The following is a 27,821-nucleotide window of genomic DNA, read 5'->3' on the forward strand; positions in this document are numbered from 1 at the left end:
ACGAGACCGTGTTCTTGAAATGACGTAAACACTGACGGACTACATCCACATTCCTGGGGAAACCCCTGGGAATTCCCTAGCACGCAAACATGCATAAACGTTCTTTCTGATTATTTAGAACCTTTATTCTTGGTCTCAGCCTGTCAGTATACATTGAGAAATGTCAGAGAGCGTGACTGCATGATTGTTCACGAATACCCTTGCTACGGCCCATCCTAATTAATGAACAAACGAAGAAATGCACATCTAAACTATCGTAGTATCGACTCGATCCTTGGGTAGGCTGACATTGACCGTCTCCAGCAATCTATGAATTTACCTTTGTGTCTGTTTGACGCATCTTTATTCACCTTTCAATGATCGGCCAGTTGATCAATGATGACTAATACAAAGTCATGTAACCGCCACAGGGTCATTAACAACTTCGGAAATCTCTCCCGTCACGTGTATCGTGTCGGCCATTTTGACGTCTTGTACTTGATGTAAATGTATTACTACGCGCTGTCATTGTGACTGATTTACTGAGGTAGTTCTTTACAGACCTTTCTCATCTAATAAGGATACAATTTTAACACATGTGCTGCGTAAGATGTTTCTGAAGAGCAAGTTGTGCATCCATACGCCCATGTCACCTCTCTTTTTGAGGAACTATTTTACTCCGCGATATAGCTGGTTGTTGTATGGCTGTCAGTGTAAACATGAAGTCACACGTACTAAATAGAATTGTGTTTAGATCTTGGCCTACATCTTTTGAGGTAAGAAATTGTGATAAAAAAATTATAAGAATTGACTTTCACTTTGTGTTAGTTCATTGGAGTATGAACCTTCATAGAGTGAGGGTCAAACATTGCAAGCTCCGACGTTCATACAGTTTGGCCCTCTCTCATACTCCAATGAACTCACACAAAGTGAAGGTCAATTCTTAATTATGATTATGTGTTTAATATTCTTGGAATGTCACCATCGTTTGTTTGTTGCATTCTTCTTACCAGCTGTCTCTTCACTTCACGAAACAAGCAAATGTCAATAAAATAATTAATTCTATAATTTCAAGACGATTGTCGTTTTTTGTGTGTGAGACGGACGAAATCCATGTGTGAACTACACACCCAGAGTTGTCTCCCTTCAGCCATTGGATGAGTTGTTCCATCAGGATGGCAAGTGTGTATTGTCGACTCGCGGCTCGACTCCCATGTAGGTCTCTCTTACCTGCAAGCTCGACTCAGATCAACCCCAGTTCCAGGAAGTATAGTTCAGAGTGAGTTGTCAGTGTCAATATTGTCATAGATCTAGGGACAGTGCACGCATACTTCTAAATTCTAATCCCTTGGCAGTGTGACTTGACTTTACCGCTACAGTAGGCGAGCATTGCTTGGATTCCCAGCTGATGCGACCGGCTAACCACGCACCCACCTCACTTTATATACCCTGTCATTGCATTAACATGGCATGACCCACATCCGTTTGAATCAGAATATACCATGTGCGGTTTGTTTTTTCTTCAAAGTTATCTTATTTTGACATTCTCGATCAGTAAATGCTGTGGTCATCGTCTTGACTATTGTCCGTCGCCCGGCCGCCGCCCATTTATTAATGGTCTAAGCAATATTGTGTGATACATACTTATGAAACAGTGATATTGGGCAGTTACAATTCAACAAAACAGAGCAATTCTTTCTGGCCTTCAAGTCTCATAACATGTATATATATTCTTCAGAAATCTTTTTTCACTTTGAAATTTTTCGAGACGAAATTTACTGCAACAAGGCATATTGCAACTGTGATATAATATCCCATTTCAGTCATTTAGAAAATCACTTGAGCTATCCATGTTAAATTGCAGAAAAAAATCTTTTTAACCCCTTGAACCCTACCAGGACTTTGCATTGGACGTGACTTGTTCGCCCTAGACTCCAGCAACTTAAATCTTACTGAATGCTTACAAACTTAATGGCCCAGTCACACTACAACGTACCGCAGTAACATATGGCGTAACGTAGAGAATGTTTGCCAAAACGTGGGTAACGCTGAAACACTGGTATATGTTGTAGTTTGCCGAGGCTTAAAAACCTTTTTGTGCATGCACAAATTTTTTCGGCATATGGTAACGTATGAATTATGATTGAACATAATTGAAACTTTGTTGTTACTCAATTCACTTTTGAACACTACAAATTTTACCGAAATATTAGTTCCTGAAACAGCCAGGATTTTCTACCCCTTTGCAGGCAATTATATGAAATGAAAAAAAAAATGAAAAAAAAGAGCAAAATTACAGTTTCATTTCCCACCTTTTACATATCTAGATTGCTCTCCCTTTTCCTGGTAATTGATGAATGGGTGTGTACACTACTAGTTATACTACCGCGGGGCCTGTTTTAGGTATCTTTCCCCTACGCTGAGCGCGCTAGTCATACATTACTCATATGCTGGGCATACAGTGGCCATATGTTGAACATGCCAGGCACCGGCTGGCAATAAGCTTTCATACGCTGTCATAAGTTACCGTATTCAACGTAATAAGCGCCCCGCTCTAATAAGCACCCGCGGCGATATTTGCTTATTATATTGGGTAGTGAACAATCTCAATTAGCACCCCTTCCAATTGATCAATGTAAGACTTATTTATTCGTGTATAAAACACACCCGTGTGTTATATGCATCCTTAATTATGGGCAATTAAACACTGGAAAAATATATCTGTCGTATATAAACATTTCAGGTTGTCAGCATAAACCACGAAATTTACGATCTTTCAACTCTATTCACCAAAATATAATTTTAATAAGAGCCCCTATTTCTAATTTTGAGAGCGCCCTGGGCACTTATTACGTCGAATACGGTATGTATAAGTCAGTGATACGCTACTAAGACGTTAAGACATGTGTTACATATACGGTAAACTCTCGTTATGTATATGCTAGGGATACGCCAAAATCATGGTTTTTGGATGAAAGCTCGACGTATGACAGCATGCTAACTGTCTTTTACACACTAGGTGCAAGTTGCTCTAAAACGTTGTAGTGTGATAGGGTCATAACCATGACTTCAAGCCTATTCAACAACTGAACAATGTTAAACTTTTGAATTATAGATCAACAATAACCCAGTAATGAAAGTTCTAATTTGTGTCACTGGGGGGGATTTCAGTAAATCTTTCCCCCCCAATCAACCTGCCCAACCCCCCCCCAACTGTTTTCAGATTCTGTCATCACTATGGCAACAAGAGGTCGGGGTGTTCTCCAACTGCAAGGGGCCTCCCTATGTGATGACGGAGTGAGCTGTCACCCTGTACACAGACAGGCATGAAATGGATTTGCTGATGCAGTTGATTGTCTCATTAGCTTCCACTGATAGTGGCTGGTCCTATTTCAGGAGGGACGTCCCACATAACACTGTTACAGCCAACACTATTAACAGTGGAGCAGTGTCATAATTAGTTTTGGAAATTGCTTTAAATCGAGTGAATGATAATAGGTTTCACAAGGCAATCAATATTCAATTAACGATTGATAATGTATTAAAGGGCAAGTTCACACGGAAATGAACCTTTTTTTCTTGTACTTTTTCCACATTAAAAGTGTTAACATAGAAGTGTCATAGACAAAAATATAAAAACATCATATTTAATTAACATATTTTTTGCACTAAAACGATTTATATTTTTCACATTTACCAAGTGTTCTATTTCCATAACAAAAACACCATGGCTTATGTCCCTTGCAATATGACGTCATTGGTGCCAATTGATAAACATTATGACGTCATCATGCTTTGTTAGAGCCGCTTCACGTGGTGTAGGTACAGTTTTGTGATTCTAGCATCTCAGATGCCAGCCAGAATTGTGTTATGCTGAGTCACCACTGCGCCGCAGTGTGTCGTAGACCATGTTGTTTTACCGCAAACTGGTCCTTGATATCTTTTGCGTTGAGAATAGACAGGGACCTAGTTGAATTGGCACCAATTACGTCATAATCTAAGGGGGATAACTCAGGCCTATTTCGCTCGTAAAACGAAGGCCTCATAACGGCATATCACTTTCACACTATTGTGAGCTTCCTACTTTCACTGTGAAAAAAAATGAGTGTATATTTTCAAATACAGATACTAACTAATTCTAAAATTGCGTTTTGTTTAGAAAAAGAAAGAAAGTGATTTTTGCGTGTACACTTCCCCTTTAAATTAGAAAGCGGTCAAATGTAACAAATGTAATATTTGGGATAACACTTTCTTAGTAAAGTACAGATTCTCGTACTTTTTGGGGTGAGTCCCATCTGGCCTTCAAACCCATATTGCCAGTGTGAGGCACCTAATCTCCAACACACAAAGTCAGCGATCTAACCTACTCAGCCACAAAAATGAAAGTCCGACAACTGGTAGTCTAGATCACATACTTTGAGTACCCCTCTGACAAGTGTAAATTGGCACGGCTCCCATGGCCGAAAGCTATGAATACACAATACAATTTTTTGTGGAAGCCTCGGTGTTTGAGTGATTATAGTGTATCTGAGATTAGCTAAAGTAAGGGCTTCAGGGAAATTAAATGGTCTATATGGTGTTGGACAGAATCTCTTCATGTCTGTATGGCCTGGAACAGAATCTCCTCATGTCAATATTGCCTGGGAGAGAATCTCCTCATGTCTGTATGGCCTGAGACAGAATCTCCTCATGTCTATATTGCCTGGGAGAGAATCTCCTCATGTCTGTATGGCCTATGACAGAATCTCCTCATGTCTATATGGCCTATGACAGAATCTCCTCATGTCTGTATGGCCTATGACAGAATCTCCTCATGTCTGTATGGCCTATGACAGAATCTCCTCATGTCTATATTGCCTGGGAGAGAATCTCCTCATGTCTATATGGCCTGGGACGGCATCTCCTCATGTCTAAATGGCCTGGGACAGAATCTCCTCATGTCTATATGGCCTGGGACAGAATCTCCTCATGTCTGTATGGCCTGAGACAGAATCTCCTCATGTCTATATGGCCTGGGACAGAATCTCCTCATGTCTGTATGGCCTGGGACAGAATCTCCTCATGTCTAAATGGCCTGGGACAGAATCTCCTCATGTCTGTATGGCCTGGGACAGAATCTCCTCATGTCTGTATGGCCTGAGACAGAATCTCCTCATGTCTATATGGCCTGGGACAGAATCTCCTCATGTCTGTATGGCCTGAGACAGAATCTCCTCATGTCTATATGGCCTGGGACAGAATCTCCTGATGTCTGTATGGCCTGGGACAGAATCTCCTGATGTCTATATGGCCTGGGACAGAATCTCCTCATGTCAATATGGCTTTGGACAGAATCTCCTCATGTCTATATGGTCTGGGACAGAATCTCCTCATGTCTGTATGGCCTGGGACAGAATCTCCTCATGTCTATATGGCCTGGAACAGAATCTCCTGATGTCTGTATGGCCTTGGACAGAATCTCCTCATGTCCGTATGGCCTGGGAAAGAATCTCCTCATGTCTATATGGCCAGGGACAGAATCTCCTCATGTCTATATGGCCTGGGACAGAATCTCCTCATGTCTATATGGCCTGGGACAGAATCTCCTCATGTCTATATGGCCTGGGACAGAATCTCCTCATGTCTGTATGGCCTGGGACAGAACCTCCTCATGTCTATATGCTCCAGAATAGAATGGCCTCATGTTGTTGCTTTGTTTGTTTCCGGTGAGATGGTATTATTTGGGTTACTCATTACATGTTCAAAGCTGAGTGGATGTTTCTCCAGCAACCATCTCTAGCTTCTTGGCTGGGAGTGCTAGTATACCATTATACCCCTGTCGCATCTCACTGTCTGATCATCATCTGATGTCACACCGGATGATCTGTTTGTTTCAGAGGACCCAAGTCTTTAGTTGGCCGCGACTTCCTGACACTCAAGGACTTCCAGGCCGAGGAGATCAGACAGTTGCTATGGACGGCCAAAGATCTGAAGAAGCGAATGAAAGAGGACAAAGAGGTACATAGACTGTCAGCAGTCCATGTTTCAAGTGTAATTTAAAAAATGATAATGAACATTTGTGAATTTCCTTTTTCCTTTTCCCAGGTGTGCCTTTTTGGAAAAATATTTCAAATTTATGCTTTGTTGCATTTGAGACAATATTTTCCTCTTATCATATGTAATATATACACAGTTCCAATATCAACCTCTGTCTTACCGTATTCAATGTAATAAGCCCCCAGGGCGCTCTCAAAATTATTTAAAGGGGGTTCTTATCAGAATATTATTTATACATACAAAAAACACTATGTGCCAGGTCAGCACAAAGTGGTAGTGGTTGTTGTCTAGGTGCCCCGGAGCACCCAGCCTAACCCTAGCTAGGCTAAGGGTAAGACCTTTCTTTTCTCTCTTTTCTCCTCTCTCAATCTCTCTGGAACAAGGCTTATATAGCCAAGGTCACCTGACATTTATTAAGTAATAAATATAAATGTAAACAGTAAATCATCAGTGACATACTTGCACATCCTGTTCAGGATGGCAGACGGTCGATGTACACAAAAATGGGGATTAACAAATAGGATTAGCATCTAATAAATAACAGCAATTAAGTGTTTCAAGGCATATAGATGTCATGGCTCCAGGGTAATGAGCCTTTGCAATCAAATGTTCTTCAGACAATGGATGTCGTAAATCAGTTGCTATGACATTAAGTTCCTGGTGCCGACATTGCACACTTAGAATTCCTTTTTGTTTGATACCTTGTGTAATGAATAGAGATAAGTTTTGTTTAATATTTGTTTTCCAAGTAATTGATGATTACTAGTTGTGTGGAATACATGCACGAATATGACAGTGTCACTTGAGGACTCGGAAGTAAAGTGTTGTCTGAAACTGTGTTTGAAATGAGCATGACCCATGGCAGGTACATCTCGTGTCGGGAGCATGACCCATGGCAGGTACATCTCGTGTTGGGAGCATGACCCATGGCAGGTACATCTCGTGTCGGGAGCATGACCCATGGCAGGTACATCTCGTGTCGGGAGCATGACCGATGGCAGGTACATCTCGTGTCGGGAGCATGACCCATGGCAGGTACATCTCGTGTTGGGAGCATGACCCATGGCAGGTTCATCTCGTGTTGGGAGCATGACCCATGGCAGGTACATCTCGTGTCGGGAGCATGACCCATGGCAGGTACATCTCGTGTCGGGAGCATGAACGATGGCAGGTTCATCTCGTGTCGGGAGCATGACCCATGGCAGGTACATCTCGTGTTGGGAGCATGACCCATGGCAGGTACATCTCGTGTCGGGAGCATGACCGATGGCAGGTTCATCTCGTGTCGGGAGCATGACCCATGGCAGGTACATCTCGTGTTGGGAGCATGACCAATGGCAGGTACATCTCGTGTTGGAAGCATGACCCATGGCAGGTACATCTCGTGTCGGGAGCATGAACCATGGCAGGTACATCTCGTGTCGGGAGCATGAACCATGGCAGGTACATCTCATGTCAGGAGCATGACCCATGGCAGGTACATCTCGTGTTTGGAGCATGACCCATGGCAGGTACATCTCATGTTGGGAGCATGACCCATGGCAGGTACATCTCGTGTCAAGAGCATGACCCATGGCAGGTACATCTCGTGTCGGGAGCATGACCCATGGCAGGTACATCTCGTATCGGGAGATGGGTAACCCGGGTTGGGTGGGTTGGGTGGGTACTGAGTAGGACCCAGGTACCTACAGGACTACCCAGACCCATGGTTAGTCACGTGATAAATTGTTTAATGACAAAAAGTATCTAGAACTCTATGGTCACACTTTCTGACTATGCACCCATTCCTTCTGACTTTTCACATGGTTGAATATAGATATAACTTAAGTCAACTTCAGTGTATGCATGACCAGATTGTTTGATACATGTATCTAAATACGTTGTGCCAGTACTATGGTAAGTAAAATGCCCAATCAGACATTTTGTACCTATCTCTTGAAACAAATAGCGGGTACCTGGGTACAGTCGGCTAATAGGGAGGTGGGTACCCGGGTAGTAAATTCGGACTCGTCCCAGGCCTTGTCCACGTGACCTGCAGTAAATCTATGTGTTGATTTAATTGTCACAATTAGCTGCAGATTTGTAAAAGAGAGCCAGCAGCTTATATCTTAAACATTGGTCTGAAACAACTGTTTTTTTAAGTCGTCTCTGGTCATGGCACCTTGTTACAATATTTATTATGAACTGACAATGAACATGTGAACATAATGAACAATATAATCCTTGGAATTGAGGACTTGGAGAGGGTATTATCATTCTCAATGAAAAGGAAGGAGGCAAATTTTTCCGGCTCATGGTAAAATGGCATTCACTGAATTTCAAGGTATAGTCCAAGCTTATGGGTCCAGGGTGCGATTGTACAATGTGACCTCAGCGCTTAACTGCCATACCATAACATAGACTTACGACAATCATAGTGCTGAGATGATCGTAGCTCTCATACCATAACATAGACTTACGACAATCGTAGTGCTAAGATGATCGTAACTCTCATACCATAACATAGACTTATGACAATCGTAGTGCTAAGATGATCGTAACTCTCATACAATAACAGTAATTTCATAACAGCTGTCGATGGAAACTGTTATGTTTGACTGACTAATACTTAGGAAATAAACCTACATTCTTTTGAAGTTTGATTTTGTCTTATGATAGAATCGGCAAGAATATAAAACAAACATTTAAAGAAATTGGTTTGTGTAGTTTTTTGGTTGTTCTGTTTTCTATTCAATAGTATGTGTACCAGCATTCGTGTACAATTTGGTAGACTGTGTGTGACACAACAAATGTTTGGCACCATCTGCAATGAGGGGTTCCTGGGCTGTAGGCATGGATAACAGAACTGTAGCAGAAGGTCTGTAGCAGAAGATATGTAGCAGAGCCTATTGTTTTGTCCCAGCGAGTCCTCCACTACTCTTTCATCCATGTGTGTGTATTGATGACTTAGAAACTAGGACGTCTGATTAAACTGCTGTCAGTGAACGTCAGTGCCAGTGGAGTGTTCCTGTTGCAGGTGATCCGGCCACTTCTGGGCAAGTCTGTGTCCATGATCTTCCAGAAGAGGAGCACACGGACACGCCTCTCTACAGAAATGGGTAAACCCCCTTTGGGATGTAATTATTGTCATGTTCATGATTCGCATACAATGAGAAATTACTCCTGACAATACATACTCAATATTCCTACTCTTTTATCGATTCATGGTTTAATTCTGTAGATATTTCAAACAATAATATTTCCAAGTTTAGCTATAACCAGACCTGATAAATACTCGTGCTTGTGTCCCATCATGAAACAAGGCGCTAAATCTGACAGTGTGGTATTGTTAGAACAAGTCTACACTGATACATCATGTAAGATAAACATAAACTGTTTGACAGCACAATCTTATGTTTGCCACAAGGAAAATGAACATGCAAACATGTTGCAGTGTAAGGATTTGGATACCTATCATATTGGCACAAAAGTATCGCAATATTTATCGACAGTTGAGGTAGGCAAACTATGGCTACTATATTCTACAGAAGGAATTACAGCACCTTAGAGCTCCAGATCAGTGTGCCTTAATGATGGCGCCATCTTGTTGTAGGTATGGCCATGTTGGGAGGGCATGCAGCATTCCTTGGGCCTGACGACATCCATCTTGGCGTGAATGAGTCAATCAAGGACTCGGCTCGGGTGATGAGTGGAATGTCGGATCTGATTCTGGCCCGTGTATATGGACAGGAGGATTTGGACAACTTGGCAATGGAGGCCTCAGTTCCTGTCGTCAGTGGCCTATCTGATATGTTCCACCCCCTACAGACACTGGCAGACTTCCTCACTTTACATGTAAGTGTGTGTTCCATCCCTTACAGACACTGGCAGACGTCCTCACTTTACATGTAAGTGTGTGTTCCATCCCCTACAGACACTGGCAGACTTCCTCACTTTACATGTAAGTGTGTGTTCCATCCCTTACAGACACTGGCAGACGTCCTCACTTTACATGTAAGTGTGTGTTCCATCCCCTACAGACACTGTCAGACGTCCTCACTTTACATGTAAGTGTGTGTTCCATCCCCCTACAGACACTGTCAGACGTCCTCACTTTACATGTAAGTGTGTGTTTCATCCCCCTACAGACACTGTCAGACGTCCTCACTTTACATGTATGTGTGTGTTCCATCCCCTACAGACACTGTCAGACGTCCTCACTTTACATGTAAGTGTGTGTTCCATCCCCTACAGACACTGTCAGACGTCTTCACTTGACATGTAAGTGTGTGTTCCATCCCCTACAGACACTGTCAGACTTCCTCACTTTACATGTATGTGTGTGTTCCATCCCCTACAGACACTGGCAGACTTCCTCACTTTACATGTATGTGTGTGTTCCATCCCTTACAGACACTGTCAGACTTCTTCACTTTACATGTATGTGTGTGTTCCATCCCTTACAGACACTGTCAGACTTCTTCACTTTACATGTATGTGTGTGTTCCATCCCCTACAGACACTGTCAGACTTCTTCACTTTACATGTATGTGTGTGTTCCATCCCTTACAGACACTGGCAGACTTCCTCACTTTACATGTATGTGTGTGTTCCATCCCCTACAGACACTGGCAGACGTCCTCACTTTACATGTAATTGTGTGTTCCATCCCCTACAGACACTGGCAGACGTCCTCACTTTACATGTAAGTGTGTGTTCCATCCCCTACAGACACTGGCAGACTTCCTCACTTTACATGTAAGTGTGTGTTCCATCCCTTACAGACACTGGCAGACGTCCTCACTTTACATGTAAGTGTGTGTTCCATCCCCTACAGACACTGTCAGACGTCCTCACTTTACATGTAAGTGTGTGTTCCATCCCTTACAGACACTGGCAGACGTCCTCACTTTACATGTAAGTGTGTGTTCCATCCCTTACAGACACTGGCAGACGTCCTCACTTTACATGTAAGTGTGTGTTCCATCCCCTACAGACACTGGCAGACGTCTTCACTTTACATGTAAGTGTGTGTTTCACCCCTTACAGACACTGGCAGACGTCCTCACTTTACATGTATAAGTGTGTGTTCCATCCCTTACAGACACTGGCAGACGTCCTCACTTTACATGTAAGTGTGTGTTCCATCCCCTACAGTCACTGGCAGACGTCCTCACTTTACATGTAAGTGTGTGTTCCATCCCCTACAGACACTGGCAGACTTCCTCACTTTACATGTAAGTGTGTGTTCCATCCCCTACAGACACTGGCAGACGTCCTCACTTTACATGTAAGTGTGTGTTCCATCCCCTACAGACACTGTCAGACTTCCTCACTTTACATGTAAGTGTGTGTTCCATCCCCTACAGACACTGGCAGACTTCCTCACTTTACATGTAAGTATGTGTTCCATCCCCTACAGACACTGGCAAACGTCCTCACATTACATGTAATTGTGTGTTCCATCCCCTACAGTCACTGTCAGACGTCCTCACTTTACATGTAAGTGTGTGTTCCATCCCCTACAGACACTGGCAGACGTCCTCACTTTACATGTAAGTGTGTGTTCCACCCCCCTACAGACACTGTCAGACGTCCTCACTTTACATGTAAGTGTGTGTTCCACCCCCCTACAGTCACTGTCAGACGTCCTCACTTTACATGTAAGTGTGTGTTCCACCCCCCTACAGTCACTGTCAGACGTCCTCACTTTACATGTAAGTGTGTGTTCCACCCCCCTACAGTCACTGTCAGACGTCCTCACTTTACATGTAAGTGTGTGTTCCACCACCCTACAGACACTGTCAGACGTCCTCACTTTACATGTAAGTGTGTGTTCCACCCCCCTACAGACACTGGCAGACGTCCTCACTTTACATGTAAGTGTGTGTTCCACCCCCCTACAGACACTGTCAGACTTCCTCACTTTACATGTAAGTGTGTGTTCCATCCCCTACAGTCACTGGCAGACTTCCTCACTTTACATGTAAGTGTGTGTTCCATCCCCTACAGACACTGTCAGACGTCCTCACTTTACATGTAAGTGTGTGTTCCATCCCCTACAGACACTGTCAGACGTCCTCACTTGACATGTAAGTGTGTGTTCCATCCCCTACAGACACTGGCAGACTTCCTCACTTTACATGTAAGTGTGTGTTCCATCCCCTACAGACACTGGCAGACCTCTTCACTTTACATGTAAGTGTGTGTTCCATCCCCTACAGACACTGTCAGACTTCCTCACTTTACATGTAAGTGTGTGTTCCATCCCCTACAGACACTGTCAGACGTCCTCACTTTACATGTAAGTGTGTGTTCCATCCCCTGCAGTCACTGGCAGACGTCCTCGCTTTACATGTAAGTGTGTGTTCCACCCCCTACAGACACTGGCAGACTTCCTCACTTTACATGTAAGTGTGTGTTCCATTCCCCTACAGACACTGGCAGACGTCCTCACTTTACATGTAAGTGTGTGTTCCATCCCCTGCAGACACTGGCAGACGTCCTCACTTTACATGTAAGTGTGTGTTCCATCCCCTACAGACACTGGCAGACGTCCTCACTTTACATGTAAGTGTGTGTTCCATCCCCTACAGACACTGGCAGACTTCCTCACTTTACATGTAAGTGTGTGTTCCACCCCCTACAGACACTGGCAGACGTCCTCACTTTACATGTAAGTGTGTGTTCCATCCCCTACAGACACTGGCAGACGTCCTCACTTTACATGTAAGTGTGTGTTCCATCCCCTGCAGACACTGGCAGACGTCCTCACTTTACATGTAAGTGTGTGTTCCATCCCCTACAGACACTGGCAGACGTCCTCACTTTACATGTAAGTGTGTGTTCCATCCCCTACAGACACTGGCAGACTTCCTCACTTTACATGTAAGTGTGTGTTCCACCCCCTACAGACACTGGCAGACGTCCTCACTTTACATGTAAGTGTGTGTTCCATCCCCTACAGACACTGGCAGACGTCCTCACTTTACATGTAAGTGTGTGTTCCATCCCCTACAGACACTGGCAGACTTCCTCACTTTACATGTAAGTGTGTGTTCCATCCCCTACAGACACTGTCAGACTTCCTCACTTTACATGTAAGTGTGTGTTCCACCCCCTACAGACACTGGCAGACGTCCTCACTTTACATGTAAGTGTGTGTTCCATCCCCTACAGACACTGGCAGACGTCCTCACTTTACATGTAAGTGTGTGTTCCATCCCTTACAGACACTGGCAGACTTCCTCACTTTACATGTAAGTGTGTGTTCCATCCCCTACAGACACTGTCAGACTTCCTCACTTTACATGTAAGTGTTTGTTCCATCCCTTACAGACACTGGCAGACTTCCTCACTTTACATGTAAGTGTGTGTTCCATCCCCTACAGACACTGGCAGACGTCCTCACTTTACATATAGGTGTGTGTTCCATCCCTTACAGACACTGGCAGACGTCCTCACTTTACATGTAAGTGTGTGTTCCATCCCTTACAGACACTGGCAGACGTCCTCACTTTACATGTAAGTGTGTGTTCCATCCCCTACAGACACTGGCAGACTTCCTCACTTTACATGTAAGTGTGTGTTCCACCCTCCTACAGACACTGGCAGACTTCCTCACTTTACATGTAAGTGTGTGTTCCACCCTCCTACAGACACTGGCAGACGTCCTCACTTTACATGTAAGTGTGTGTTCCATCCCTTACAGACACTGGCAGACGTCCTCACTTTACATGTAAGTGTGTGTTCCATCCCTTACAGACACTGGCAGACGTCCTCACTTTACATGTAAGTGTGTGTTCCATCCCCTACAGACACTGGCAGACGTCCTCACTTTACATGTAAGTGTGTGTTCCATCCCCTACAGACACTGGCAGACGTCCTCACTTTACATGTAAGTGTGTGTTCCATCCCCTACAGACACTGGCAGACGTCCTCACTTTACATGTAAGTGTGTGTTCCATCCCCTACAGACACTGTCAGACGTCCTCACTTTACATGTAAGTGTGTGTTCCATCCCCTACAGACACTGTCAGACGTCCTCACTTTACATGTAAGTGTGTGTTCCATCCCCTACAGACACTGGCAGACGTCCTCACTTTACATGTAAGTGTGTGTTCCATCCCTTACAGACACTGGCAGACTTCCTCACTTTACATGTAAGTGTGTGTTCCATCCCCTACAGACACTGGCAGACGTCCTCACTTTACATATAGGTGTGTGTTCCATCCCTTACAGACACTGGCAGACGTCCTCACTTTACATGTAAGTGTGTGTTCCATCCCTTACAGACACTGGCAGACGTCCTCACTTTACATGTAAGTGTGTGTTTCACCCCTTACAGACACTGGCAGACTTCCTCACTTTACATGTAAGTGTGTGTTCCATCCCCTACAGACACTGGCAGACTTCCTCACTTTACATGTAAGTGTGTGTTCCACCCTCCTACAGACACTGGCAGACGTCCTCACTTTACATGTAAGTGTGTGTTCCATCCCTTACAGACACTGGCAGACGTCCTCACTTTACATGTAAGTGTGTGTTCCATCCCTTACAGACACTGTCAGACGTCCTCACTTTACATGTAAGTGTGTGTTCCATCCCCTACAGACACTGGCAGACGTCCTCACTTTACATGTAAGTGTGTGTTCCATCCCCTACAGACACTGTCAGACGTCCTCACTTTACATGTAAGTGTGTGTTCCATCCCCTACAGACACTGTCAGACGTCCTCACTTTACATGTATGTGTGTGTTCCATCCCCTACAGACACTGGCAGACTTCCTCACTTTACATGTAAGTGTGTGTTCCATCCCCTACAGACACTGGCAGACTTCCTCACTTTACATGTAAGTGTGTGTTCCACCCCCCTACAGACACTGTCAGACGTCCTCACTTTACATGTATGTGTGTGTTCCACCCTCCTACAGACACTGGCAGACGTCCTCACTTTACATGTAAGTGTGTGTTCCATCCCTTACAGACACTGGCAGACGTCCTCACTTTACATGTAAGTGTGTGTTCTATCCCTTACAGACACTGGCAGACGTCCTCACTTTACATGTAAGTGTGTGTTCCATCCCCTACAGACACTGGCAGACTTCCTCACTTTACATGTAAGTGTGTGTTCCACCCTCCTACAGACACTGGCAGACTTCCTCACTTTACATGTAAGTGTGTGTTCCACCCTCCTACAGACACTGGCAGACGTCCTCACTTTACATGTAAGTGTGTGTTCCATCCCTTACAGACACTGGCAGACGTCCTCACTTTACATGTAAGTGTGTGTTCCATCCCTTACAGACACTGGCAGACGTCCTCACTTTACATGTAAGTGTGTGTTCCATCCCCTACAGACACTGGCAGACTTCCTCACTTTACATGTAAGTGTGTGTTCCACCCTCCTACAGACACTGGCAGACTTCCTCACTTTACATGTAAGTGTGTGTTCCACCCTCCTACAGACACTGGCAGACGTCCTCACTTTACATGTAAGTGTGTGTTCCATCCCTTACAGACACTGGCAGACGTCCTCACTTTACATGTAAGTGTGTGTTCCATCCCTTACAGACACTGGCAGACGTCCTCACTTTACATGTAAGTGTGTGTTCCATCCCCTACAGACACTGGCAGACGTCCTCACTTTACATGTAAGTGTGTGTTCCATCCCCTACAGACACTGGCAGACGTCCTCACTTTACATGTAAGTGTGTGTTCCATCCCCTACAGACACTGGCAGACGTCCTCACTTTACATGTAAGTGTGTGTTCCATCCCCTACAGACACTGTCAGACGTCCTCACTTTACATGTAAGTGTGTGTTCCATCCCCTACAGACACTGTCAGACGTCCTCACTTTACATGTAAGTGTGTGTTCCATCCCCTACAGACACTGTCAGACGTCCTCACTTTACATGTAAGTGTGTGTTCCATCCCTTACAGACACTGGCAGACTTCCTCACTTTACATGTAAGTGTGTGTTCCATCCCCTACAGACACTGGCAGACGTCCTCACTTTACATATAGGTGTGTGTTCCATCCCTTACAGACACTGGCAGACGTCCTCACTTTACATGTAAGTGTGTGTTCCATCCCTTACAGACACTGGCAGACGTCCTCACTTTACATGTAAGTGTGTGTTTCACCCCTTACAGACACTGGCAGACTTCCTCACTTTACATGTAAGTGTGTGTTCCATCCCCTACAGACACTGGCAGACTTCCTCACTTTACATGTAAGTGTGTGTTCCACCCTCCTACAGACACTGGCAGACGTCCTCACTTTACATGTAAGTGTGTGTTCCATCCCTTACAGACACTGGCAGACGTCCTCACTTTACATGTAAGTGTGTGTTCCATCCCTTACAGACACTGTCAGACGTCCTCACTTTACATGTAAGTGTGTGTTCCATCCCCTACAGACACTGGCAGACGTCCTCACTTTACATGTAAGTGTGTGTTCCATCCCCTACAGACACTGTCAGACGTCCTCACTTTACATGTAAGTGTGTGTTCCATCCCCTACAGACACTGTCAGACGTCCTCACTTTACATGTATGTGTGTGTTCCATCCCCTACAGACACTGGCAGACTTCCTCACTTTACATGTAAGTGTGTGTTCCATCCCCTACAGACACTGGCAGACTTCCTCACTTTACATGTAAGTGTGTGTTCCACCCCCCTACAGACACTGTCAGACGTCCTCACTTTACATGTATGTGTGTGTTCCACCCTCCTACAGACACTGGCAGACGTCCTCACTTTACATGTAAGTGTGTGTTCCATCCCTTACAGACACTGGCAGACGTCCTCACTTTACATGTAAGTGTGTGTTCTATCCCTTACAGACACTGGCAGACGTCCTCACTTTACATGTAAGTGTGTGTTCCATCCCCTACAGACACTGGCAGACTTCCTCACTTTACATGTAAGTGTGTGTTCCATCCCCTACAGACACTGGCAGACGTCCTCACTTTACATGTAAGTGTGTGTTCCATCCCTTACAGACACTGGCAGACTTCCTCACTTTACATGTAAGTGTGTGTTCCATCCCCTACAGACACTGGCAGACGTCCTCACTTTACATATAGGTGTGTGTTCCATCCCTTACAGACACTGGCAGACGTCCTCACTTTACATGTAAGTGTGTGTTCCATCCCTTACAGACACTGGCAGACGTCCTCACTTTACATGTAAGTGTGTGTTTCACCCCTTACAGACACTGGCAGACTTCCTCACTTTACATGTAAGTGTGTGTTCCATCCCCTACAGACACTGGCAGACTTCCTCACTTTACATGTAAGTGTGTGTTCCACCCTCCTACAGACACTGGCAGACGTCCTCACTTTACATGTAAGTGTGTGTTCCATCCCTTACAGACACTGGCAGACGTCCTCACTTTACATGTAAGTGTGTGTTCCATCCCTTACAGACACTGTCAGACGTCCTCACTTTACATGTAAGTGTGTGTTCCATCCCCTACAGACACTGGCAGACGTCCTCACTTTACATGTAAGTGTGTGTTCCATCCCCTACAGACACTGTCAGACGTCCTCACTTTACATGTAAGTGTGTGTTCCATCCCCTACAGACACTGTCAGACGTCCTCACTTTACATGTATGTGTGTGTTCCATCCCCTACAGACACTGGCAGACTTCCTCACTTTACATGTAAGTGTGTGTTCCATCCCCTACAGACACTGGCAGACTTCCTCACTTTACATGTAAGTGTGTGTTCCACCCCCCTACAGACACTGTCAGACGTCCTCACTTTACATGTATGTGTGTGTTCCACCCTCCTACAGACACTGGCAGACGTCCTCACTTTACATGTAAGTGTGTGTTCCATCCCTTACAGACACTGGCAGACGTCCTCACTTTACATGTAAGTGTGTGTTCTATCCCTTACAGACACTGGCAGACGTCCTCACTTTACATGTAAGTGTGTGTTCCATCCCCTACAGACACTGGCAGACTTCCTCACTTTACATGTAAGTGTGTGTTCCACCCTCCTACAGACACTGGCAGACTTCCTCACTTTACATGTAAGTGTGTGTTCCACCCTCCTACAGACACTGGCAGACGTCCTCACTTTACATGTAAGTGTGTGTTCCATCCCTTACAGACACTGGCAGACGTCCTCACTTTACATGTAAGTGTGTGTTCCATCCCTTACAGACACTGGCAGACGTCCTCACTTTACATGTAAGTGTGTGTTCCATCCCCTACAGACACTGGCAGACTTCCTCACTTTACATGTAAGTGTGTGTTCCACCCTCCTACAGACACTGGCAGACTTCCTCACTTTACATGTAAGTGTGTGTTCCACCCTCCTACAGACACTGGCAGACGTCCTCACTTTACATGTAAGTGTGTGTTCCATCCCTTACAGACACTGGCAGACGTCCTCACTTTACATGTAAGTGTGTGTTCCATCCCTTACAGACACTGGCAGACGTCCTCACTTTACATGTAAGTGTGTGTTCCATCCCCTACAGACACTGGCAGACGTCCTCACTTTACATGTAAGTGTGTGTTCCATCCCCTACAGACACTGGCAGACGTCCTCACTTTACATGTAAGTGTGTGTTCCATCCCCTACAGACACTGGCAGACGTCCTCACTTTACATGTAAGTGTGTGTTCCATCCCCTACAGACACTGTCAGACGTCCTCACTTTACATGTAAGTGTGTGTTCCATCCCCTACAGACACTGTCAGACGTCCTCACTTTACATGTAAGTGTGTGTTCCATCCCCTACAGACACTGTCAGACGTCCTCACTTTACATGTAAGTGTGTGTTCCATCCCTTACAGACACTGGCAGACTTCCTCACTTTACATGTAAGTGTGTGTTCCATCCCCTACAGACACTGGCAGACGTCCTCACTTTACATATAGGTGTGTGTTCCATCCCTTACAGACACTGGCAGACGTCCTCACTTTACATGTAAGTGTGTGTTCCATCCCTTACAGACACTGGCAGACGTCCTCACTTTACATGTAAGTGTGTGTTTCACCCCTTACAGACACTGGCAGACTTCCTCACTTTACATGTAAGTGTGTGTTCCATCCCCTACAGACACTGGCAGACTTCCTCACTTTACATGTAAGTGTGTGTTCCACCCTCCTACAGACACTGGCAGACGTCCTCACTTTACATGTAAGTGTGTGTTCCATCCCTTACAGACACTGGCAGACGTCCTCACTTTACATGTAAGTGTGTGTTCCATCCCTTACAGACACTGTCAGACGTCCTCACTTTACATGTAAGTGTGTGTTCCATCCCCTACAGACACTGGCAGACGTCCTCACTTTACATGTAAGTGTGTGTTCCATCCCCTACAGACACTGTCAGACGTCCTCACTTTACATGTAAGTGTGTGTTCCATCCCCTACAGACACTGTCAGACGTCCTCACTTTACATGTATGTGTGTGTTCCATCCCCTACAGACACTGGCAGACTTCCTCACTTTACATGTAAGTGTGTGTTCCATCCCCTACAGACACTGGCAGACTTCCTCACTTTACATGTAAGTGTGTGTTCCACCCCCCTACAGACACTGTCAGACGTCCTCACTTTACATGTATGTGTGTGTTCCACCCTCCTACAGACACTGGCAGACGTCCTCACTTTACATGTAAGTGTGTGTTCCATCCCTTACAGACACTGGCAGACGTCCTCACTTTACATGTAAGTGTGTGTTCTATCCCTTACAGACACTGGCAGACGTCCTCACTTTACATGTAAGTGTGTGTTCCATCCCCTACAGACACTGGCAGACTTCCTCACTTTACATGTAAGTGTGTGTTCCACCCTCCTACAGACACTGGCAGACTTCCTCACTTTACATGTAAGTGTGTGTTCCACCCTCCTACAGACACTGGCAGACGTCCTCACTTTACATGTAAGTGTGTGTTCCATCCCTTACAGACACTGGCAGACGTCCTCACTTTACATGTAAGTGTGTGTTCCATCCCTTACAGACACTGGCAGACGTCCTCACTTTACATGTAAGTGTGTGTTCTATCCCCTACAGACACTGTCAGACGTCCTCACTTTACATGTAAGTGTGTGTTCCATCCCCCTACAGACACTGTCAGACGTCCTCACTTTACATGTAAGTGTGTGTTCCATCCCCTACAGACACTGTCAGACGTCCTCACTTTACATGTAAGTGTGTGTTCCATCCCCTACAGACACTGGCAGACTTCCTCACTTTACATGTAAGTGTGTGTTCCATCCCCTACAGACACTGGCAGACTTCCTCACTTTACATGTAAGTGTGTGTTCCATCCCCTACAGACACTGGCAGACGTCCTCACTTTACATGTAAGTGTGTGTTCCATCCCCTACAGACACTGGCAGATGTCCTCACTTTACATGTAAGTGTGTGTTCCACCCCCTACAGACACTGGCAGACGTCCTCACTTTACATGTAAGTGTGTGTCCACCCCCTACAGACACTGGCAGACGTCCTCACTTTACATGTAAGTGTGTGTTCCATCCCCTACAGACGCTAGCAGACGTCCTCACTTTACATATGTGTTACCATCTGCCAGTCAGCCTGATATTACCTGACTGTGCTTTCTCCACCCACAGGAACACTTCGGTTATTTGCGAGGAATGAAGATTGCGTGGGTGGGTGACGGCAACAACATCACCCACTCCCTCATGATCGGGTGCAGCAAGCTTGGCATCGACCTCAGTATAGCTACACCAAAGGTAGTATAACAGCTTCATATTTTCCAGTTGTTTGCCATTTAATGGCTCTTGTTATGACACTTACACAATGTTGGCTAACCTGTTGTATCAATCATTCTGTCGCATCTTTATGTCAGAATGCATAAAAGACTCCATAAATCATGAATTATACTACCATAATAATAATGATAATAATAAGTGCATTTATAATGCACCAGATTCCATTCACCAAGTGGATGCTCATAGCGCTACACTATTATTACCCCTGTCAATGGATCAGTGAGCACTCGATTTTAATTCTCATCTCCTTGGGGAGTATACAACCCAAGCTGCCTGTGAGGCGCTAGAAGGTTAACAGACACAGTACCATCTCATCCTACCGGGTACCCACTCACTGCTGGGTGAACAGAGGCACATTTCGAACAAAGTCACTTGCCTAAGGAGACACCACATGAGTTACATGTACTTCAGTGTGAGGCAGGACCGAAGCCCTAGAAACTCTCAGGAGTCAAGCTGTGGAACGTGGTCACCCATCCAACAACTCTCTGAGACCGAGGGTCGGTCGGGTAGCCTAGTGGTTAAAGCGTTCGCTCGTCACACCGAAGACCCGGGTTCAATTTCCGACATGGGTACAATGTGTGAAGCCCATTTCTGGTGACCCCCACCGCGATATTGCTGGAATATTGCTAAAAGCGGCGTAAAACCATACTCACTCACTCTGAGACCGACGTTGCTTAACTTCACCTGATTTGTGATCTGTGCGCTGTGCACAGGACCATGTGCCACCACCCACTGATCTCCAGGAATCTCAGAAATGCCATAAGGAACTTGAGATATGGAGTATTAAATTATGGATAACAACTTCTGTTTTATACATTGACAGTGTTTCCTGGGTACGTCACGCCTCTTCGCCAGTGTCATTATTATCTCCAACTTCTAAATGCACTCTCCTGAGGACCTTGACCTCATAAACATTCTTGTAACATATATCGTAACATCTGAACCCTTTACTTGCTATGTTGGACTTAAGGCACTTACTGAATAATCAAACTTTATTTCTACTGGTTTTTTTTGAGTCCACTGGCAAGAACATTTTGATATGATTTTCAGAAAGTTTAAGTTCATTGAGTATTATTCACCAGGCCCACCAGACAAAAGAAAATTCTAGTGGATTTTTTAAATGGGCTACATGGAAAAGCAGTCATTCAGTGAATTAGATCAACCATATGTTCCTGTTCTTTGTTTGTTCCAGGGCTATGAACCAGACCCCAAAATAACGGAGTATGTCATCAAGTTGTGTGGTAAGGTATGTAACAGACATGTGATAGAAGGTAGAGAGTGATTGCATTGGGGGTATTGGATGGCTGAGCTTACAAGTCTGCAGCTTCCTGGTCAGTAAATATATCCCTCGGTACACACAATCTCATTAAAATCAGATCTTAGTACTCGCTATCGCTAAACAAAGATCTGAGGACACTCCATTACGGGTCACATCAGAACGACCTTCCATTCAACCAATCAGAGCGTCGCTTACCAGATCATGAAAGTGTCAGTCTGAATGTGTTTTCTAATCATGCAACGGGGTATTCCGAATGACAGTTATGGGTTTTATAAATATATCCATACAATCTAGGCCATATATAAGCCATTCCAGAATGTTCTTATCAGTTTTAACATTTTTAATTGAGAATACGTCAAAATATGTTTCAAAAGTAGTCGCCAGTTTGAAACCAGTGTCGTAAAGCTCGAGAAAGCCGCCTTCTGATTGGCTAATGTTGATTTCTTGTCAGTCATTTCATTTGTCGGTCAAAATTAACGAAAGTTTGTTCTGACGTGACCCGTAATCTTTGTTTAGCGGCAGAGAAAACTAAGATTTGATTTTAATGAGATTGGATATACACATGACCATATCTTAGGTGTCATGGCATTCTAGGTGAATAAAATAGCTAGCAGAGCTAACTTGGGGGCCTAACTACTAAAATTTGTAATCTCAATGCAATAGATCTCTTACTACGTTTCATATTGTCCTGACAATCAATTTGACGAAGCATGTCACGTCATGTGACCCATTACCTCGCATCCTGCAGCGCAAGAGTGACTTCAACATGACCACAGACCCCCTGGAAGCTGTGTACCGTGCTGACGTCATCGTCACGGATACCTGGGTCAGCATGGGACAGGAGGAGGAGAAGCAGAAACGTCTGAAGGACTTCGCCGGCTACCAGATCACTCGCAAGGTCAGTGGGACGAGGCTCTCCAGAAGAGCCTGGAACAAATTTGATTCCAGTCTAACAATACTTGTGTCTACTGACATGTTTGTATATATCGGTTTTCAGACGCTTAAAACAGTTGTTTTCTCTCTAAACAACTGTAAAACATCTCTTTCACTCATAAAAGACAACTTTCTCTTAAAAACAAGCCCTCATCTGAGAATTTACAATTTCTGTTTAATGCTACACCGCCCGTTATAGCATGAGTAATCGCGGTAAACATGGCTGTCCGAAAACTTGGATCCAACAGTATTACAGTCTGATTAAACAAATTACAAAAAATCGCAAGAATCCAACTTATACTCCTAATTATTATTTTCTATGTGCAGGTATCAGACAAAACACAAGCGTGTTCTATATATACTAAGTTGATCTAAGTCATTGTATCCCAACTGTGTAGAGCAATGCTCATGATGTCAGTCACTGGATTGTCTGGTCCAGACTTGATTATTTACAGCCTGAGGTCATATATCTGGAATTTTGCTAAGTGTGGCGTTAAACAACAAACAAACAAAACAAACTAAGAGCATGCAGCCAATCACACTGGGACCAATGAATGAAATTTATTGGACTTGGGTGCTCTGTCACTTCTCCAAGACATACTAATTATCTTTTTTACCCACAACTATTTCAGGATGTCCTGTGAGCAATTAAAACCAAGGCAAACACTTTTCAGTATTTTCGTCAACTATATATTTTTCCTAAGTAGACCCTGGCCACCCCATGCCCCTATTGACCTGTCGATGATGTTGCGATGTCCTGCTCCAGATGCTGAAGGAGGCGGGGGCCAACTGGGTGTTCCTCCACTGCCTCCCACGCAAACAGGAGGAAGTCGATGATGACGTCTTCTATGACCCCAACTCCCTGGTGTGGCAGGCGGCAGAAAACAGGAAGTGGACAGTGATGGTGAGCTGCATGATGGGATATGGCTTTGAAGTGATGAAGGAGTTTACTTGTTGAGTTTGTAGCAGGTTAAGAATAGTTGTAAGATTGATAAAATATTGTTGATCTTTCGACAATTGAGTGTAGCTATTCTAACATGTGTTAGACCAAGGACATTCTTTCAACAATACTCCTCAAAAGAAGTTAAGGCTAAAAAACAAAAATATTCTTGGTTCTCAGGCACCACCGCATCATCGTAAAGTCCGCCGCATGTTTCCTTTTTTATTTCCATTTTCAAAACCAAAAAAAATACTTAACTGTTCCACGTCTCGAGCACACGATCTCAACTGTGAAATGCTACAAAACTTAGAAAAAATGTGATCCAATATAACGTGCAGTTACTTCCCTTTTCATGCACATTGCTTTACTGCGCATCTCGTGTGTTATGGTCATGGCGGCCATGTGCGCTTGTGCGAGTTGTTGTGCTTGCTTTGCCATTTGCAAATTTGGTCAATGAAAACATTAAATTTGCAATACAACATCAATAGACATGATGATGGTATTCAAATACAAATTCAATGGTAATTGAGTGAGTCAGTGAGTGAGTTGGGTTTAATGCCGCTTTTAACAGTATTCCAGTTATATCGCGGCGTGTCAGCTTAATGTGGGAGGAAAGCCCGAAGTGATGCAGGTCTCAGACGTTTACCACTTCGGTGAAACCCACGAGCACGGGTATGGTGCTGACATGACAAACCTAGAAACATAATCGGGGCGAACCGGGATTCGAAACCACAATCATAGGTTTCTGGCGTGCCCAAGGGACGCAACTCTGCACAGTGAATCGCGGCGCCTTAGACGACTGGGCCACCCGTGCCCCTCAAATGGTAATTGTGTACTATATGAGGGACAATGTTTCATACGTGTCTCGTAAAATAAGAAGGAAATTAATGCTAATTTATATACCCCGGCTATAAAGCGAATCTGAATGAAGCACCTCACTAGTGCATGCAAAATCCCTACATTTGCAATAAAAATGTGTTTGTCTTCCGCAGAAAAAAAATTACATCTTAGCCCTTCAGCTACATATTACAACAATTAAACTTGGCCAATACAAATTTGAAATTTGAGATAAAACATCACTGAACAATATGATTAACCGATTAAATTGTATTTCCTGTTCTGATTGGCACTGTTTTATATGCAGGGATTTAGATTACCATGTGTCTTGTCTCGTAAACTAAGCCGGAAGTAGCAATCAGCTGTACACACGTGTCTCGGAATCTACTGGTGATTCGGTAAAAACTTACCCAATAATATAACTTTGAAGAATTTTGATACAATGAGCGGAAGAATTGTATCTGAAACTATAATTTTATCAGGAATAACTTATTCCAATATCATGTTAGTTGCATCTTTACTATATATATGTGAAATAAATTAATAAGCGTAACACTATAGTTTAGCTGATCGCCATTGCCAGAAATGTTTTCAAGTGGAAGAATTTGACCAATCACCATCCATGCTCCCGCTTGCGAAACCTTTATGTTGACATATAATAGTCAAACTACAACAAATATGAATTTCAGCGATTCAATGTAAGTCCAGATATATTATGAACTCTTTTTACAACCAGATAGTGTAATTACATGATTAATTTGAGTATTTCAGTACAGATATGTTGCCATGGTATTTCCGGTGTTCCGTGCCCACAGTTATGTCTTTGTGTTGTGGAAAGAAATGTAAAATACTCAACCCTGTGTATAAGTTGACCCAGAACTGATTATTTACGAGCCACCTTCATACACCAGGGCCCCGTTCCACAAAGCGATCGTAGCGCTAAGGTGATCGTTGTAGTGGTTTGTAACAATAACTGAAGAAAGGTACTTCATGTTAAAAAGCCCTTATTCAGACCATGTGGTCAGCATGGTGGCCAACTTGTTACAACTCAAGGGAGAGCACTCTCGTTGGCTTAGCTGCTAGATACTGCTTAGGTATGACTACTTAATATAGATTAATGGACTTCTGTGGACGTTAACACTTATCATTACAATCGTAACTCCCATACTTTAACATAAGCTTACAACAGTCGTAGCGCTACGTTCGCTTTGTGGAACGGGGCCCTGGAATAATGCTGACTGCAGCTTTAAAACACTTTCACACACTGACTGAAAAAGAACATGACGTGAAGGCATTTTGTTTGCTATTAGTTGTATCAAGTCCTTGGACCTCTGTGACTTTCGTGTTTAGTTTCAGATGTTTAAAGTGTCCGAATAAATTTTTATGTGATTCCAGGCAGTCATGCTACATCTACTACAGGACTACAACCCTTCCACACCCAGACCCAAGTTCATAAGAGGAGAGTGACACCAGGATACAACACTACATCTAATACAGGTCTACAACTCTACATCTATTACAGGACTACAACACTACATCTACTACAGGACTACAACCCTATATCTACTACAGGACTACAACCCTATATCTACTACAGGACTACAACGCTACATCTACTACAGGACTACAACCCTACATCTACTACAGGACTACAACACTACATCTACTACAGGACTACAACACTACATCTAGTACACGACTACAACACTACATCTACTACAGGACTACAACGCTACATCTACTACAGGACTACAACACTACATCTACTACAGGACTACAACACTACATCTACTACAGGACTACAACACTACATCTACTACAGGACTACAACGCTACATCTACTACAGGACTACAACACTACATCTACTACAGGACTACAACACTACATCTACTACAGGACTACAACCCTTTCACACCCAGGCCCAAGTTCTACTTTTGTGGACAACTTACGAAATCTAAAATTCTAAATACTTGTGATAATTATATTTTGAGATGCCATTCCATGAATTCATAAAGGATAAGTAAGAGTTTACAAATTTGTACTAAGATTCATACAGGGTATTCTATATTTTTCTTAATTTGTTTTTTTTTAAATTAAAGCTCAAGCAAACATGTAAACAGGACATCAATATTTAACAGTTCTGAATGATATTGTATGCGTTTGATAAACAAGTTTATTGGCCTTTGGTTGTCACGTCATATGAAAACAGACAAATTTGCTGTAGAGGTTTTTCACGGTTTTCCTAGGTGCCAGCAGTTTGTCCACATTGTCAAGATGGCCTAATTGTGTTTGTGTGCTGTTTGTTGTTTGTTTGTTGATGCATCAGGTCTTGAGTCTGCTACAAGGGAGGAGCAGACGACAGACTTCACTTCCAGTATGCCATTGTGTAAAATTTCGACAACTGCATGTTTTCATTGGGCTTAAGAGAACACTAAATGCATAGGTAAGGCTAAAATTGTCAGAAAGACGGAGGTTTTCAGGAAGTGTGTTTCTCCTTTTGGAACAAGAATAAGCCTTTGACTCCAGAGGACGTTCTCAGGACATGTAGGGACAAACAACAGACATATAGTAAAAACCTCACCTTGGGTCGCAGATGTGCTCCTAGTTACATTTTGTCCTGGAGGCTAAGGTATTAGCCAATCTCATTAAAATCAGACCTTAGTTCTTGCTACCGCCAAACAAAGATCTGAAGACATCCCATTAGGGGTCACGTCAGAACGACCTTTCATCCGAACAATGAGAGCGTCGCTTACCAGATCATGAAAGTGACAGTTGGAATGTGATTTCTAATCATACAACCTCAAAAACTTTAACACAGGGTATTCTGGACGATAGTTACAGGTTTAACGACTGAATCCATACAATCTAAACCATCTATTAGCCATTCTAGAATGTTCTTTTGTTTAGGTTTCAAATTTGTAATCAAGAATTTGTCCAAATATGTTTCGAAGCGTAGTCGCCAATTTGAAATTAGTGCCGTAAAGCACCAGAAAGCTGCCTTCTGATTGGTCATTCTATTGGTCAGTCAAAGTTTGCGCAAGGTCGGTCTGTATTCACTGTATTTTGTCTGTT

General features: G+C 43.8%; 1 protein-coding gene across 1 annotated transcript; it reads left to right on the forward strand.

The window, feature by feature from the left end:
* The first annotated feature begins 1,136 nt into the window (after nt 1-1,136).
* LOC139473746 (ornithine transcarbamylase, mitochondrial-like) lies at nt 1,137-27,821 on the forward strand. Its single transcript, XM_071256479.1, has 9 exons — nt 1,137-1,258; nt 5,856-5,976; nt 9,032-9,113; nt 9,608-9,849; nt 20,598-20,720; nt 21,952-22,005; nt 22,787-22,936; nt 23,738-23,875; nt 26,144-27,821. Exons 1-9 carry the CDS (start codon nt 1,137-1,139, stop codon nt 26,213-26,215), a joined length of 1,104 nt encoding a protein of 367 aa, XP_071112580.1. The 3' UTR covers nt 26,216-27,821.

The sequence above is a fragment of the Haliotis cracherodii genome, unplaced genomic scaffold, assembly GCF_022045235.1.
Source record: "Haliotis cracherodii isolate W230 unplaced genomic scaffold, xgHalCrac1.p SCAF_3, whole genome shotgun sequence".
Classification (NCBI taxonomy): domain Eukaryota; kingdom Metazoa; phylum Mollusca; class Gastropoda; order Lepetellida; family Haliotidae; genus Haliotis; species Haliotis cracherodii.